Below are 18,126 nucleotides of genomic sequence, written 5' to 3' on the forward strand. Positions count from 1 at the left end.
ACTTAACAGAAAACATCTTTCAGGTAAAATCTTCAGGGCATCTTCTGCAGGCGAGACAACATATAAATGAGTCAGCAAATTTTCTGGAGTATTTACTATTACTGTGCAATCCAGCATGTGTGCTGCTGACCTGCATGCTCCTTGAAATTGTGGATATATACAGATGTAGGCTTTACTTATATCAACACAATACAGAGTCTCATCTGTTATTTTTAACATACTGTGAAGAAAAACAGCAATTTTTGTAGCATTATTTCTGCATCACATGCTGCCTTCTGTATGCTTCAAACAGCAGTACCCCTGGAACGCCCCCCCCCTCATTTCCATCCACCTCCAGCAGAAAATCTCCTGTTTATAAACATCCCTACATCCCCCCGTAATCATATAATAATGATTATATATGATTTGCTTTTGAAAATCAGGTTAGAAAAATTAACAATGCAACAAAATCAAGGTTTTTACAAATTTTTAGTATATTTAAAGTTTGATCTCTAAAGTTAAATAAAATTCCAACATGTATTATATAGAAAATTTTATGTTTTTTTTTTTTTTTTTTTTTTTTTTTTATAAAAGCAGTGACAACTTGTGTTCAAATTAGCATTGATAGGGTTCAAATAATTTATATAATTACATCTTTGACTTTTTTTATTAGTACATAAATTGGTTAAATGACTTGAGCAAAAACATTGTGGAAAATATTCATCTGTAATGTTTCTATAGAAATATATTGCAATATATATTGTGGGAGAAGACTTTTTTGTCGTCTGTTACACATGGGCTAACAAACTATGCAGGTGGAGGAAAGCCTGTCAGCAAAAGAAGTTATGAGTTACCCTGAAGAAATATGGACTCAGTGTTAGAGCTTCATGATGGATCTTAACTGTAAAAAGGACTCTCATCTATTTTATTGCAACACTGAAATTTTTATGTATGTCAAGCCCACCCAAACTGCTTCTCTTTACAAATAAATTCTCAAACTGAGAGCTTGTCATATACAACAGTGAACAATGTAAGGCTCTACAACAATACCACCTGAGCATCAGAGCTGTACATAATTGAGTGAGGGGAGGAAGGGTTATAGATGGATAAAAGTGTATGAAAAGACAGATCCCACCCTGGTGGATGTTCTGACTGGATGTATGTGCGATCTTTTAACAAAGGTTTTTCTTTTCAGTTGTAAAATGGCCAAAAAGAAACAACATGTTGTATTCAAGCGGTTCTACTTATTAGCAAGCTCAGCATATGTCTTATTTACATAAAAAAAATTACATTTTCACATTCATTATAAATGTGTATAAGTGGGATAATGTAACATAAAATGCAGATATCATATATTGAAAATATAGGGTAAACTTTATTATTAATGCAGTGAACAAATAATTTGCTTCATATCCAACCCTGAATCCATGAGCATTTTGTGTTATAATGCATGCAGATGAGGCACTTGGTGTTGTACTTTTAAATGACAACAGCCAGGAAGCCCCCCCAAGGAAACAAACGTTTTTACCCCAAACCAAAGCATCTGATCCAAGTTACATCCCTAACTGAATCAAGCCCGCCGCTCTTATATTCAGGGTTTCCCTGGAAATGTTCTCCACCGCCGACTGTGAACTCAGAGAAAAACAAAAAGGATGATGTCAGTGAGGAAACAGAGGACAAAGAAGGAGACATGCTCCCAATTACAGGACAGTGTGATAGATTAAAGAACAGGGAGTGTTTGTTTTACGAGAAACATGTAAAGCTGAGGCCTCATGGAGACGGCTACTATTGATGAGACTGATTACGTTAAATGAACTGAAATGGAAGTTTCTTACAAGGGGGAGGGATAAGTAAAATCTTTACTTTAAATAAATAAGTTTTAAATCTAGAGTATCAGCCCGGTTGAAAGCAAGAAACTTTTTTTGCTTTCAACAAACTCCATGTAAAGAATAAATTTAGGAATGAAGAAAAACTATTTTCAGAAGGGCAGAGTCTAGAAAACACCAACAAATTTCAAATTTGATGCCACACTAATAAAGAAAATTGGGATAGAAAGGGTAATGAGTGTTACTTTTCTCTTTGGTAACAAAGGATAGTGAATTATTTTACAAGATGCATCTGTGTCCATTCTTGTTGGATACAAGATTTCAGCTGCTCAACAGTCTGTGATCCTCGTCATCTGACTCTGCTCCACATGGTGTGGTATACATTGGTAATAGGAGACAGATCTGAACTGCAGTCCAGTTGAGCACAAACACTCTCACTGTCTATAAAGCCAGGTTGCTGTAAGTTATACAGAATGAGGTCTGGCATTGTCCTGGTGAAACAAACACACGCATTACAAGAAAATATGTCAACCTGATGCTGACCAAAGTCTGTCCAATATTCCACCATACACTGCATCAACCATACGTCCGCATATTCAGTATGCAAGTCAGCCCTGTGATGGACACTGATGTACCCCCCAACAAGAGCCTGGCTGGTGTTTCTCAGCTTTTTCTCACAGAACCAGAATCCATCGGATCATAGATCATGTGCTCGCTATCTTTCTGTGCATCATTTCTAATATTTCAAAATGTAGCGAAAATTGTTCTACATGGCTGAACTGATCAGGTTAGCTCAATGGTTTCTCACCCAAATGCCACCTGAGGGATCAAAGGTCATGCACATCTAGAAACAGGCTAACTGTCCTTAGCCTTTAATGCACTGAGATTTCCCCAAATGGCCATAATTTCCCAAATTATTTTGCACTGTAGCTTTTAAAAGGTTTTAGTTTCTTTGCAAGTTTGCATTGAAAAAAAGCTTATTTGTATTTATAGATTTTTCTCTGAGGTTCAGGGCAAGGAGTAAGCCATGACTCTTCATCGTTTTAAAAGCTTTGAAAGACAAAGACTTTGTTGGACTTTCCTTTAAAATCCAATCTTGGCACCCTCACCTTATCATTCTTACATTTGTTTCACTTTTTAAGTTGCTTTCATCAGCTGAATTTGTTAGTTTCCGTATTGTTTTGAAGTTGGTCAATGCAGCGAAGACACAAAGAATAATTTCCTTTGTACTTGCGTCTGTTTTATAAAGATTCAAACTAATAAAAACAAAAATCAGATTTGGGTTTGTTGCTTTTTAGAAAACTTCCAAATTTTTCTCTGAATCAGGTCTGTACTGGAAATGATTGACTCTTTACACAACTGAGTACTTGGTGTCAGAGTTAAAAAACAAAACGTAAAACAAAAGAACAATAAAAAAGTTTAATGTGTAAGACATATTGTGTCGTTGTCTTGCAGCCTAATATCCCCGACTAGCAAATAGTATTTATCAATACACTGCAAAAATTTTCTCTCTTACTTCAGTTTGAGTAACTTGTGATAAAAGCCTGGCGAACAGCTGTTTTATAAGGTTAGGATGCTTGTAAACTAAAGGTTTAGATGTTTGATGGAAATGTTCAGACTCAGAGCTTTTGCAGCCAACACCTTTAGCATTAGAGCATTAAGAAATTATAATTCTTATTCTTTGACTCTTTGAAGTGAAATATGCCCAAAAAAAAAATAATGTGTTTTATTTAACCAGCAAAAAAACCCAAATGGTTCTTATATATTACATTTATAAAATAAAAGCATGATTTGTGAAAAGTATTTAATATTTTTTGTGTTTTTTTTCTGACTGTGAAGGAGTTCCACAAAATTGCAATGATGTTTTCTGTCCGTGCCCTGGCATACACACCCAACCTCACTGAATAAACATAATGGTCTTTAAAAACAGGTCAGAAACAAAAAAAATAATAATAAAAAAAACAAATAATAATCATAATAATAATTATTATAATTTTAACAATAATATTAATGATAATAATAATGATAATAATAATAATAATAAAGCTTGAAGCAGTTTTAAGCTGTGATGTCTTCCTCTGGGGTTTGTTATTGAGAAACAGAAACTTTTCTTACCTTCCAGCTGAATTTCAGATGAGAAACGTGTTGCACTAGAATTGATTTATGCTCATTTATTATTATGATTCCACCAGATAAATTTATAACACAAAAACAATTACAAAACGTGCCTCCTTTGCCTGCATTGTTTATCTGTGATGCAGAACAAAGGGGGAAAATAAAAATTCAGAGCTTTGCTACAAAGCACACAGACATGTTAGTACATCAAGTCGGATTGTTTTCTCCGCCCTGCTCATCTTCAGTCCTGAGCCAGAACCAGGGTGGAAGACTTAAAAAAAAAGAAGCTTATTCTCAGTGCCCAGAAACACGGAAGTGGTTTAGGACCCCTCCCTCGAGATCCACGTACCCCAGCATAGCCTTTCACTTTTCCTGCTTTACTGTCGCCCTTTATTTTGTCTCAGTCAAGAGGAAATGCCGAACTCCTGACCTCCATTCACACATCACAACTCTCTCCTCCACCATCACAAAGGGTCATCGAAGAGTGGACATCTTGTCAATTTAAAAGAAGAAAAGAAAAACGCACTGACAATAACCTGAAACTCTAAATAATATGAATGTATTGCTTTAGTTAAGCTACAGAGGTCTTTTGTCAGCTTGTTGCAGAAAATCTTTAAAGACATCTGATTGTCACAAAACATCTGATTACATTTTCTGTTTGCAGAAATGCATAAATGTTGCAGCAACGTCCACATGTAGACATCTTTTTTTCCTGACAGCGCAGAGAGAAATTTGGTTTGGTTTGAAATAATACTTCAGGTTCTCATGGCAGTTCCCACATTTTGTAAAAACTGGAAACTGAAGAAATGTTCCATGCTTTGTCCAGATTTTCCAGACATACATATAAATCCTGATCACATGGCCCAGGAGATGTTGGCCGTGTGCTCCTTGGCCTTCATACGCAGCACGGCGATGCTGGATGAGCGCCTCTCAAACTCAGGCTTGGTCTCAAATGCCGGGTGGCTGTTGGCAGCCGGTGTGAGGAGCGAGTCCGTATTGAAGAAGTTGTTGAGGGAGACGTGGCCGAACTGGTTCTGCTGATTGGGGAAGCCCACAAAGCCGTGGTCAGCGGCAGCGGCTGAACGGGGGGAGTGTGAGTAGGAGGTGACGCATGGAGGGGAGCCTCGAGGCAGCATGCAGGAGGAGACCACAGAGCTGCCGGGACCCGGGCTTGGCCACAGGTTGTTTGGGATCTGTTGGGAAAAGATAGTGTTAGAAACTACAGGGAGTGTTTAGATCTGCTCATTTTAACAGGCCAATTTAGCTCATGTTATGTACACTTCTTCCTCAACATGCAACATAATAACTTTTTACAGGGGAATATTATCTAAAATGTTCACATAAACAATATAGACAGGGTACTGTATGAGATATCAAAGTTTAAACTGTGGAAATTGTCAGTGTAGTTCAGCCCCTACAAGCTACAATAAAACCTGGTGCTGTGGCATTCAGATCACTTTGTCTTTAAGCATGAGTCATCAATCTGTACTCTGATTTAAAATAACGTAAATTATTACGTTTAAGAACTTTTTTCATTTTAGTTGAATGTTATTTTACTACAAAGAAATTTTGGGTTTCGCCAACAGAGGTAAAAAAAAAAAAACTTTTTAGGGCAGCGTCCTAAAAATAGAGTTATTATTATCGTTTTTTTTAAGGAAAATAATCCAGCTTTTTTATTTATTTTGTGTGTGGACATATACATCTAAGAAACAGAACCTGCATAAAATAAAATAAAATAAAATAAAATGTGCTTTTATTAATCAGACAATCATGTGGCATTTTTAGAGAGCAGACGGGACGGTCCGTGGAGACAGTTCGCTCACGTCTGTCTCACAGATTCTGCTGATGGTTTTATGACTGTATTCACTCTGGGACAACTCGCCCGTCTCATTTGCCAAGATTTCAACCAAAGTTAGAGGACAGCAGGCAGAGTTAGGATGCAAATTCTTTTTTTTTTTTCATTAATTATAGTCTATCAAAATGAAGTCACTTTAATGGGACATCCGTTTCCTTCAGTATAAACAAAAATTAAAGATAATAGTTTAATTTAATGATATCAATCAAATCTGCCTGCATGGAAAATTAAGGAAACTACTGAAGAATATAAACTGAAATATAAACTTTTCCAAAACTATTACTTTTGGAAAATTTCAAGGACAGAGTAATTGTGTTCCAATTTGACAGTTAGAAAAAAAATCTTTTATACCAAAGATTTAAAAGAAATATTAGGATCAACTTGGAACATAAAATGTCTCCTAACAGAACCTTCTTGAAAACATGTGTCATTGATAAGGATAACTTCAATCCCTGGCCAAAGAGCAGCAACAAAGGACAAAACCACATAGTCAAGAGAAAAGTGTAATTCTTTTAAAGCCAAGAATCCAATCCATGTCCAGTGTGTTTAGAGAGACAACAGCCGAGTTAAGGAGGTCCATCCTTTTAATGATAGTAATCTAGATCAGCTGTATGAGTGGGTATGGCTAAGAAAATCTATCAAAAACATGTGCGTGAAAAATGCAAGACAGTCCAACAGATTTCTGACCAGGGTCCTTGCTCCGATTCCCTTTTAAAATTGCGTGTCCTTGTATAAAACACTTCAGCTGCTTTCTTTAGACCTAAAATGTGAACACAAACCTCTGTGAGGAGCTGCTGGTGGCAAATTTCCATCTTGGGGAAAAAAAAGCTAAAGGGAACACTCAGAGACCCAATCTGACTTAGTGATAGAGAACACAAACTGACATCTCGCATCTCCTCTCACCTCATCTTGTACCTGACCTTTGCTCAAACAGCAAGATTAATGGTCAGCCAACATGAAATCTGATATAAGGCCATTCATTCCGATGTGACACCTCACAGGGGCTCTAATCAGCGTCCAGGCTCTTATCTGAGGATGGGTTTCATAAGAAGTGATTCATGGGGCAGTAATGGCAGGCTTTCTTCAATTTGTAATGACTTGCATAAATTGGGTCTTTTAGAAAAAAGGTGATACATTGAACGTGACGTGCAGCAGACAAACAGCTTTAAGATGTTTTATTTTCCTTCTTTTTTCTGGCAGAGGCAAAAAAAAAAAAAAAAAAAAAAAAAGTCAGGGGAACGTGAACGCAACTTGCCTGTGTGTAGTTGTCGGTCCGTGGTAATACCGACAGATCATAAGTGGCTGCAAAGTGAGTTTTGGCTTGTTGGATCTGTCCGTAGCGCTCTCTTTTTCTCCACTTTGCTCTTCTGTTCTGAAACCACACCTTTAAGAAAAAGGGAAGTCATGAATTAATAATGTTTATCCGAAATATAAACTTTGTGTATAAAATAAAATAAAATAAAATAAACAGCGCTTTAACAAAACGAAACACTAAAAAGAAAAATCTTTATATAGCCTACATATATATATATATATATATACACTGCAATTTCATCCTTTCCATTTTATTTAACCTAAAAGTAAAATTAAAAAAATATGAGAGTATAATGCTTAAGTGTACCTGCACTCTGGCCTCTGTTAATTCCGTCCTCATGGCCAGCTGTTCCCGCACATAAACATCTGGGTAGTGAGTTTTCTGAAACACTTTCTCCAGCTCTTCCAGCTGCGCGCTGGTGAAGGTGGTCCGGTGTCTCCTCTTCTTGCTGCTGGACACATTGCTGTCGCACTTGTCTCCCATGTCGTCCAAATCTGTCTTCTCTGACCCTGTTGTCACCGGAGACGCCCGCAGAGTGCAACAACTGTCCATCGACCTCCCGAGTTCCGAGTGCAAAGTGTCCTCATCCGTTTTTGGCACCACATAATTGGCTGGAAAATATTAAGAAAATTATTTTATTCTATTCTATATAAAACAATAAGTTGTAGTAAATAATCTGAAAGGAAAAAATAAATTAATGGGTGTTTCGTTTTTATTTTCTTGTTAACTCTCACAGAGTGAAACTCCTTCAAAAGAGTGGGGAAAAAAAGAAAAAAAAAGTTTGAAAAAGAAGTTGTGACTCACCGGATTGATCCCCGCAGGGAGAGGAGCGGTGCTCGCCGCTCTGCAACCCGAAGGCCTGCACACATTTCGGGGAAGATTTATTGAAGTACTGCGCGCTGTCCAGGCTCTCCATGACTTGGTCCATGTAGTAATCGCTGGCCTTCAGCGCTTGGCTTTTCAAGGCAAACTTTTCCTCCATGTACTCCATCATCCTCACCGCGACCTCTAATCAAATACCCGCATGGAAAACACAAACTGATCGCCGTGGCGCATCGGTGAAGCAGACAGATGGTCCGTAATGCAATAATTCGCCGATGGAGTTAATTTGGTCTGTCTTGAATGCAGGACGTCTTTATAGCCCCCGAAGAGTTTGGGATCCTTAACGAGCCCCCCTACTCTCACCCCCATCTCCTCCTCCATGAATATGAGCACAACACCCAACTCCTCCCACGCGCTGAATCCAACCCAAACAGCAGTTTGAGGGGATTCTAGAAGCCGCTCCGAGGAAGCAATCAAAAATGACTTTAATTTACAACATGTTTAGACAACCACAATGAGGTAATGATGTATTTGCAGCTACAAGTTGCACCTGAAGATGTAATTCGTCTCGCTGGTCACCAGCTGATTTGTGTTGTTAATTCTTATCAGCTACTAGAAAAATAGTTAAAAAACTATTTTATATATATATATATATATATATATATATATATATATATATGAGGGATTTATTGTTTGAGCTTCGTGATAGGTAGACTGATTTATGGCCTTTGGAAAGATTTTCTTTTTTTTCGATAGTTTAAATGTGAATTTAAAGCCAATAATAAAGGCTTCACGCCAAAGTTAGATTAAATTTATTTAGAGGAAAACCTGATTGCTTTGGCATTTTTAATAAAAATGATAAGGCGTTATATAGCTTTTAATTTATATATATACATACATATATATATATATATATATATATATATATATATATAGCAAAGACGCAACTTATGTAAAACATTGCAATTACATTTGTAATTAATAAAAATCTATTTTTGTTAGTTTTTTTTTCTTTTTATTTATTTATTTTTGTTTTTCATTTTTGAGCATAAAATCGCACATTTTAATCTCTTATTAGCATACGCAAGCCAATTAGAGAAATCTTTCAGCCACTAAATAGGATGCAAATAAGATACATGTTTAAAAAAATCTATATATTATTATTATTATTATTATTATTATATTATTCAGTTATTTTCGAGCTGCATGGTGGGAGGTTGAGAGGTAAATATAAAATAAAAAAGAGGCTAAATTAATTTTCAGCAATATAATAGAAACTGTTTTTCTTCTAGAAAGATGCAATTATGAATACACCGATAACAAAACCATGAATTTTTTTCAGAAAGCTTCTGTTTTGTTTTCTGTTGTTTTGTTTTTTTTGTTGTTGTTGTTTTTTTTGTTTGTTTTTTCTTGTATGAATAACACTAAACTGGCTTGAATTTTTGACATTAAAAATTCCATAAATGAAGTATTGAATCAAAGAGCAAACAACCTCCACATGCAGGAGAAGTTGGTTTTATTCAACCTCACAGACAGAGACACACTTGACACTGCAGGGAGCTTTTCTCCAAAGAAGTAACAACAGGAAGTCCTTCTACATTTCACCTTATTGGAGGGAATTATGTTACCACTAACCAGAGCCCATCTCTCTCCTCCACATGTCCATCCAGAGCGACACCACCTGCAATGCACACCAGGCGTAGCTTTGGTTCGCTCTGGGGTCAGTGGCAGTTACCTGGGACTGCATGGTGCCACAGGAATAAAAATAAAAATAAATAAAGATGCTCTTAAGTAGTGCGGGGGTTGGGGGCTTCTAAGATGACCTGGTCGACTGGCTCATGCTGAGGAGAAAATGTGAAAAGTTCAGTCTGGTTTGGTGGGCCTGCGTCTGGAGATTCCAGCCATAATAGTAAGAGTCTGAGAAGTTGTGGTTCTGGTCACCACAGGTTGATCAGTCAGACTAATTCTGAAAGTGCTGCAGCCAACATGTCAGATAGATATCCAACTTCAATAAAAAAAAAAATCTAATTCTAAAATCTAAAAATGACATATCATGTAACACTCCTCACGCTCAAAATAAAACACAGGCAATGACTGAACTGAGCTAATTATCAGTCATGTCAGTCCTGAATGTGACTGAACACAGTCCAACAACCAAACTGAAGAGAGAGGCCAAAACAAGCCACTTCAGAAAGCAGAAATGTGACATCATGATGCCTAAAGACACTCTAGCAGAAATTCTAACTCAATCCACCTAAAAGTCTTCAAACTTCGGCCAACCACAAAACAAAAAGGACCCAGTATTTCATTCCCCAAAATATTTGGAGCTTATGAATTTTCACTCACCATTTCACTCTGCAGAGCAATTCAGAATGCGAAAGAGTGCTTCAGTGTCTTTAAAGTCTGTTTTCACTTTGTTTGTTTGTCTTTTGTCCTTCCAGGAGTCAGGCATTCCTGAGCACTGACAAACTTCAACTGTCAGTCACTCAGCCTAGTCACCAGGTTCATGTTATATGAGTAGTCAGCGGGGTTAAGGACAGTTTATAATCACGATTTAGTAGTGTTTTAAGGAATCGAACGAGCAGAATCTAAGCTAAACTCTATTCCATATAGATTATATAATTAGTAAATTTTATTTGCATTTTAAAATGCATTTAGCTTTAGAACTGACCAAAACATAAACTTAAGTAGCTGAAGTTCTAGTCTTTGTGTTAGTAATAGATTAAATCATGAATTATAGTAGCGCAACATTATAAAGAGCAGCAGTATTATTATGTTTTAGTTATGTTTTAGTTAGGCTGAATATAAACAAACAACAGCTATGGTAATTGCTTCAGATGCAAGGAGAAAAACTATATGTTTATAGTTTATGTCCTAATGTATAGATCAAAAACATGCATTTCTTGCTTGTGGCTGCACTTTCTTCCATAAAGGCCCTCTGTATACCTCTGCATGTCAAAAGCAGCGGTGAGCAACTCTCATCACATCAGCTTAATCCCATTTTACAAAAGTCTCACAGTCCAGTACAGAACCGTTCCTGCTTTTAACAGTTTTCTTTCCTTTTTAAAAGTGAAAACTCTAAGAGATTGCACATTCCCCCTTATTTTATACCCATTTCCTTTTTCTTTACTTTGGCTAAATGAGCAGCTTTTTGTGCCGTGTGACAAAAAAAAAGTATGATGTGATATTTTATCATCTTAAGCATTTCCTATCCTGAGTAAATCCATATTCAGTTTGCTACTTGCACACACATACATGTAAGATCCTCACCACAATGTGCCTCAGCGTAGTTTTCTATCAACATAGAGCATAGGAAAATTAGGTTTGCAAGAAGTGCCTGACAAGATGAAAAACTGACTAATATTTATGTCAAACATACAGGAAAGAATGGAAAGTAATAGCTGCATTAGTAAGTGTTCAAAACTAAACAGCATGCCTGAAAATATTTACCAAAAATGTCAAAATAAACTATTATGCGGCTAAAATTGGAAGCACAAAGTCATGGTCTTTTTTTTTTTTTGCATCTGACGATGTCATTTGCAGAAATCTGAATGCAAGACTTATGTCTGCCAGGCTCCATTTGACAAATTTTGCAGACATGAAGTCAGGTTGGCAGAGCAGTTTGGGGCCAAGAGGGACATTTTTCATCTTATCTAAATGTGCAATGCAGTGCTCATTTCACCAGCCTGTGGATATTGGTCGTCTTAGCTTGCATTTAATTTAGCCATAACTCGAAAGGTAGTGGTGGACGACCGTTTTACCAAAATGTGTATACTTATCACTTGCCTGTTAATCTGATATAAGCAATATAAATCAGATTTATTATTTATTTAAATAAAGGCAGCTGTCCTTTATTTATCCACCACATCTCTGACACATGTAACTCTGAGGAAAAAAAACTACCCATCAGCTCGCGCACAACCAAAACTCAGACATGTATAAGTGAAAGATACAGGCAAAATAAACAGACAGACATGCATTTCCTGCCAGGGAGCCATGCTGAAGCTCTGACTATTTGTTTTGACATTCATTAACTTATCATTTTCAGGCAGCGGGCCAACGAGGAACCTCCAGGCCTGAGGCGCACCGCCTCTGGTGGGGCAGTGTTTGTGGACGGAGGCCGTAGTTCTCCAAATTTTAAATACAAATACACAGACACGGCCATTACAGTTCCCCATTGAAAATAAGCAAAACAGCGTTGTAATTCTAACACCAGTGTTTGAACGGCAGTGTTTCAAGTCCACTTTTGGGTTTAAACAAGCTAAACATGACTTTAGAAGAAAAAAATCTTACTTTAATTTCTGAGCTTTATGAAAAGCCATTCTCCAAAAATAATTGGAAAAAGCCAGTCTCTCTCCATGGATGCAGACTATATTTATTAATCATCTTGAAAACAACATTTCAGCATCTTGAGAAACATAAAACCACAAACACTAAAAAGGTACTGGTTCTTGTTTCCTGCCATTATTTGCATATGAAGCGTGTCATTCCCCCGAGTTTTGTGACTTTCTTCCATGTGTTTTGAAGCGAGCTGGCTGTGATACTTGAGCAGAATGAAGATAATCGGAGCGCCTAAAGGTATTTGGGCTGCTTGAGGCCTTATTGGTCTTTGTTTATTTTCAAAGAAAGCCACCTGAGTTTAGAGAGAACAGCTGTAGGAGAATTCAGCGCTGTTATAAATAATCCAATTCTTACCACTTCATTTTCATGTTTAATGGCATAAATGTAAAAAATATAACAGATCTGTATGTAGGAGAACATTTTATTACCACAACAAAGCAAAGAAGACTATTCTACAGCGTCTTTCTAAAGGTGAAAAATATATCAGATTTGTATTTTTTGCAGACACGGATTTACTTGTGTAGTCTGTGCCTCTTCTTGCCTCCTCCCCAGCCGCCGCTCATCTGAACGGGGTTGTCTCGGAAGGAGATGCGCTCCTTTTTTGACGGAGCCGACATGACTCGATTAGGACACAGGGCCTCTTTTCCTGCGGGCAATGGAAAGAAAACTCAAATATTTTACATTTAAAATGAGTGTTGTGAAATATGTACACTTCAAACAGTAACTTAAATGACACATTTGAAGCCAATCACTTGTTTTTTCAAACTTTCTTTTGCACCTCTTTTTTTGTATTAGTTGGGGGAAAAAGAGGATATCAAAAGTGTGTCAACAACTGTTTAGTATGTGGAACACCTGAGGTGTTATTTTGCTAGAAAAATGGAATCAAAGTAAATCTGTGGAAAATTCTGAAAAGACAATATTAATGCACCAACAATAAAAAAAATCTAGAGACATACATTCAAAGCATTGGTAGATATCAACACTTCAATGTTTAATATTAAATAACAAAGTTTGAATGTAGAAAGCTGCAACAAAACTGAAATGGTCTCAGATGAATCAAATCTGACACTAAATACCGAAGTTAGAGCAGGTAAGTCGTGTGTTATTGTCCCCCGTCTCTCAGGAGCACTGTGAGCTGTATCAGAGGCCCCTTCAATTTTACCTCTGGATCAGCACAAAGCTCTTCAAACACACAGAACAAAGGCAGCGCTTCTACCGGGTATGATGCGTTCCACGTGGCGAGCTCAAGTCCATGGTCTCCGCAGCTGCCCCACACAGGGAGCCAAACAGCATGGGGCTGAGGGAGATCTTTAGGTGGGGGCGGCCTGGGACATTTTGGAGGTACTGACCCAGTTCTAAAAGCGAGCGCTGCTGGTGATGCTGTAAAGAATATCCATCCACCCACATGTCAAAGCTGATCACATCTCTTTAGAGTTTGATGTTGCTTGTTTCCGTGGTGTTAATCCACCTCATGGTCTTCTTTTTTTAAATAGTTTAAAGAAAGCTGATTGTGAGCTGAAACTTAAGAACAGCTGGGGTGGCTGAATGTAATTTATTAAAGGCCCTCAGTCTATTAAAGAATACCCTACAACGTGTGTTAAATCAAACACAGAGCACAAATCTTTTTGCACATGTACTGTATTTTCAGTGCCAGTTAATCAAAGGTCTATCAATGAACAAGAGGCTGTACATCTTAACCAACTGCTGTGACCAACAAATTGTTTTCCATCATTTTACTTCTATTAGGGTTGAATAGCGGACAAAATCGAGGGAGATATGGAATTTAAGTGGTTTCCTCCGCAAATGTAATGAAAATATTTTGTGAGCCTGGAAACGCATTTTATGGAACTGTCCCAGCAAGCGGCGAGTATCACATTGCAGCAGGTTATAGAGTAGGTTACAGAGTATTTATGTAGGCTTTACTGCTCTGGCAAACTAAGTGAACCTTCTAACTTTAAACTCTCACTTTGATGCATGTACACCACTTCAGAGGAAAAGGCCATGCTGTCTTTTGATAAATAAAGCTTGTTTATTTGCTTCTAGTGACCCCTGTAGATATTTTCCAGATTCCCTGATTTGATGCAGCTAACCCACTTCCTCTGATATAAATGTTTGATGACATACTACCAAGACTATTACATGCCCTTTCCAAGTTTATGAAATATCTAATTGGCTTTTTGAAAAATGCTCTTGCCTTACACATACATTCATATTTCAATTTGCCCTTCAACAATTTTGATAAGTGGTGTTTTCATGGGTTCGGACAAAGAAGCTTTCTTTTTCCCGGCCGAGCTGCTTAAGTGGGGAAAAACAGCTTGCCTGGTTAGCATGAAGACGCTGGCTGCACCTCGTGGATATCATTCTGAAATCATCATCGGAATCCAATTTGGTTTCGTTAACAGGGACAGGGCTCTCCTTCACTTGGATTCCTGAGCTTGTTTAATGTGGTCATCTGCTGTCAGCCTGTCAGTAGCATCTTTGTCACTCAAACTCCTGAGCCCCCACCTCTCCTGACAGAAGGGCCAGTCATTCTCCACTGAAAGGACTGATGTTTTTTTTCTCCCTCTCTCTCGCTCACTCTGCCTATTTCCTGTCAGGAGAGAAATTCACGGCACCCTGTCCCCATCTCGACCCCGTGGCATCCCCCCTCTCCTCCCACAGCGGCCGACCGAAGAGTCTGGGTCGAATGAGCTGTGGCCTTTGTCCCTGGCTCTACGTGCTCAGGTCTGTGACCAAAATGATGCAAGTATGCAAACCTGAAAACACCTTTACAAAAGTGTAATCAGTGCACAATTTCATACACATATGTATAAAAAAATAACAATAATCTCCTGTGTATTGAAGCACCAGTAAATTACCAGTAAGACAATGATCTTAGGTGAAAAAGTAAAAAAAAAAAAAAAAAAACTCACTTTCTTGACCTGAGGAGTTTCTGTGAGCGTTTACTTTGTCAGGTTGGCCAACCAACCTGTTGGCCCACAGTCCAGTGGCGTGTGGACGATCTACGTATGCCGGGTCACCCTGATTGCACCACACAGAAAGACATAAATGAAACATCCCACACAAGCATTCCACCTCTCTGAAAAACATTAAAACAAGCAGCGGTTCTGCAGCCCAAAAATATCTGAACAGGAAGAAGAGGGCGGCTCCTCAGGCATGTGATCATAACTCAAACTGCTTGGTAACAACTCAGGGAGACCTGTGGACTCTGACTTCAAAGACCTCACAAGCATCAGTATCGTTCACAGGTCCAGCTGATCTGTCCCAAAGTGACACAGGGATTTCTGCAAGTGAAATGAAGAAATTGCAGCAGGATGATGCAATTGGAAGAGTCAGTGTGGAGCTAAGCTCAGACTGGCCTCCCCTTCCTCCTTTAAATCAAAGCTGACGAGCCAGGCTGCAGGAGAGAGGACCTACAGCACAAGAAGAAGCCCTAACTGTTTACTGTGGATGGTGTTTAGCTTAAAAAACACTAAACAAAAACATCAAAATACTGCTATACTCCTAATTATAGTTAAATCTCTGCAAATAATATGTAATAAGTGAGTTTGTGCACATAACCAATGTATAGTTTAAACAAAGGTCCAGAAATTGTGAGATGGCAATATTTTTCACTACCAGACATAAACCTGAAACCATTCACGTTCATGTGTTTCTAATTCCTAATCTTAACCATGTTTTTATTCATAGATTATTTTATTTTAAACATGTATTTTTAAAGTCAAACCTTAACCAACCACAACTGGTATCAAAGTAGAACAACAAACAGTTGTTCTACCTATTTATGCTCAACACAGAAGACGGATGCACAGATGGACGGACAGTTTGTCCGTCTTCTGCGTCGGTTACGCACGTAAGTTGATCAGTTTTCAGGGAGCTTAGCTATCTGTCGCTTGATGCAGAAGACACAGTAATACAACTGGAAATTGTGGGGGGCAGTGCTGAGCAGCAATAGTTGATATGCAACCAGGGAAGGAAACAAACCAAGGAAGAATAAGAGAATCAGGAAGGAAACAAAAAACAGAAGAAGAATGAAGACGAGTACAACAATTGTAGAAATTGCACAAGCTTGTGAAGAAAGACTATATGCAAGTGTTTAGGGCGTGTTGGGCGGTTGGAAACAACTTCATACCAGTGCTTTACCGTTGCCAAACAATGTCTGAAACTGATGGTAGTTCGCAGGAGTGAACTCTAAACTTAGCACTGCTAGTGGAGGAATTGACTTAACAACCATGGCAACACTAAACACACAGTATGAGGATGGAGACGCATGACAATGTTTGAAACAGATGTGGCTTTTTAGGTACGTAAGGGAGCATAAATGTGCCTTTAAACTACGACTCCAAGCTACCAATGCCCAGTAGTCCATGAAATTACTGGAGGGATTGTATTTTCACTTTTTAAGTTTTATTTATTTACTTATTTTTACTAGCTTATGATATCAGTTGTTGGAGAATAAAAGATTGCTCAACTAAGGGTTTGTTTCTGGAAAAATCCATCAGCTCACTTGAAACAGCATAAAAAAGTTTGCTGAGCACATCATTACCATGGCTACCTGGCCTAATCCAAGTATCCAAAGCTATGGATCATGTAAACCATAATTCTATTATTTATGGGGCAAACTTCTCCAGTCTCAAATTGTGAGACAATTAACTGCAACTACAAACCTTAATCTTGTATTTCATGGCTGACAAAACAGGTTGCCTTAGTCTGTTTGTGCGAAGACTTCTGTAAAATATCACATTTGTGATTGTTTCATGTTGTGAAAAATGTAAAAAATAAAAAAAATATTTAATCCATTAAATTATAAATAAATTACATTATTTTCCAAGCCTTTAAACATAGTGATAATACATGTTTGGGTCACATGAGACAATTCCACATTATGCCAAACATACAAATTGTGACAATTTCATTCCCCAGAAAGTGTGGTGATTTTACAATCAGAGCCTTTATTTGAACTTCTGCCAATGATTTTGCTATTTGTTTTAGCTATTACACATTCTGGAAGTTGGATTTTAAGACATAAATGAACTTCAAGAAGTAACAACAGGCAACAGAACTCACCACAAGCTGCACTCTGCCTCCATTCAGAGTGGAAGAGTTTATCTCCGGTAAGAAATGCTCACTAAGGAAAAAGAGAGGAATCATTTTCACTTTTATCCAGTGAATTTACTCCAATTAACTCCAACAGAAATAAATGGATGCAATGAAAGAAAGGGGAAGCACAGACCTAAAAAGCAGCAGTAAATCAGAAAACCCTACTGTTACCTGCATGAAGTATCTCACCTCTCTGAGATCCTGTCATGCTGTGTAAGCAGCCGCTGCTGAGCTTGTTCTCGCCTCATTTGCTCCGTCCTCTCTGCCTGCTGAAGGCCAAACTTGGCCTCACCAACTGCACCTGACAGAAAACAACAAATAAACTTCAGAGGCCTTCTTTTCATCCTTCTTGGCTAAGTAACATTCCCGATGACAGCAGTAACAAAGACAGAGCACACAGGGTAATTGGTAAGTGGTGGAAACAAACGCTGTGTGATTCTGAATGACATCCATGTTAACAGACGCTCACCAGACTACAAGCTCAACAAATAAACAGGCCACAGGCCTCATCTGTGGCAAAGTTGACATGTTTCATTGTAATTATAATCTACAAGGTTTTGGAGTGCAGACAGAGTGGTCAGAGCTCTCTGCAGTTCTGTTTGGCTGGTTTATTTTTGGGGGGCTCAATAATACATTTACAGTGGCTGATTCAAAGGGCAGGCTCTGTCTTTTTTGCCCACTTTTCATTGAGCTTATTGTTCTTTGGGAAACTGAATCAAAGCAATGTTCTCTGAGTTTGTTACAAAGAGAATCTTAAAGGCCTCTGATTTACG

At 38.0% G+C, this 18,126-nt stretch overlaps 2 protein-coding genes across 3 annotated transcripts in view; both read right to left on the reverse strand.

Annotated features, from left to right (window-relative positions):
- Positions 1–3,961: 3,961 nt before the first annotated feature.
- alx1 (ALX homeobox 1) lies at positions 3,962–8,511 on the reverse strand. The gene is made up of 4 exons (XM_041998122.1): positions 7,895–8,511; positions 7,397–7,701; positions 7,031–7,159; positions 3,962–5,113 (listed from the first exon to the last, which is right to left on the reverse strand). Exons 1-4 carry the CDS (start codon positions 8,082–8,084, stop codon positions 4,775–4,777), a joined length of 963 nt encoding a protein of 320 aa, XP_041854056.1. The 5' UTR covers positions 8,085–8,511; the 3' UTR covers positions 3,962–4,774.
- A 4,150-nt stretch (positions 8,512–12,661) lies between these two features.
- lrriq1 (leucine-rich repeats and IQ motif containing 1) overlaps positions 12,662–18,126 on the reverse strand; it is a 36,961-nt gene continuing 31,496 nt past the window's right edge. For both annotated transcript variants that reach the window (XM_041998121.1, XM_041998120.1), the window contains exons 24-27: positions 17,543–17,654; positions 17,321–17,381; positions 15,166–15,274; positions 12,662–12,899 (exon numbers count right to left, since the gene is read on the reverse strand). In XM_041998121.1, coding sequence (XP_041854055.1) covers positions 12,766–12,899; positions 15,166–15,274; positions 17,321–17,381; positions 17,543–17,654 — 416 coding nt within the window. In that variant the 3' untranslated portion in view covers positions 12,662–12,765. The remainder of the gene's footprint in view (positions 12,900–15,165; positions 15,275–17,320; positions 17,382–17,542; positions 17,655–18,126) is intronic.

Source organism: Melanotaenia boesemani, chromosome 10 (assembly GCF_017639745.1).
Source record: "Melanotaenia boesemani isolate fMelBoe1 chromosome 10, fMelBoe1.pri, whole genome shotgun sequence".
In the NCBI taxonomy this organism is placed as follows: domain Eukaryota; kingdom Metazoa; phylum Chordata; class Actinopteri; order Atheriniformes; family Melanotaeniidae; genus Melanotaenia; species Melanotaenia boesemani.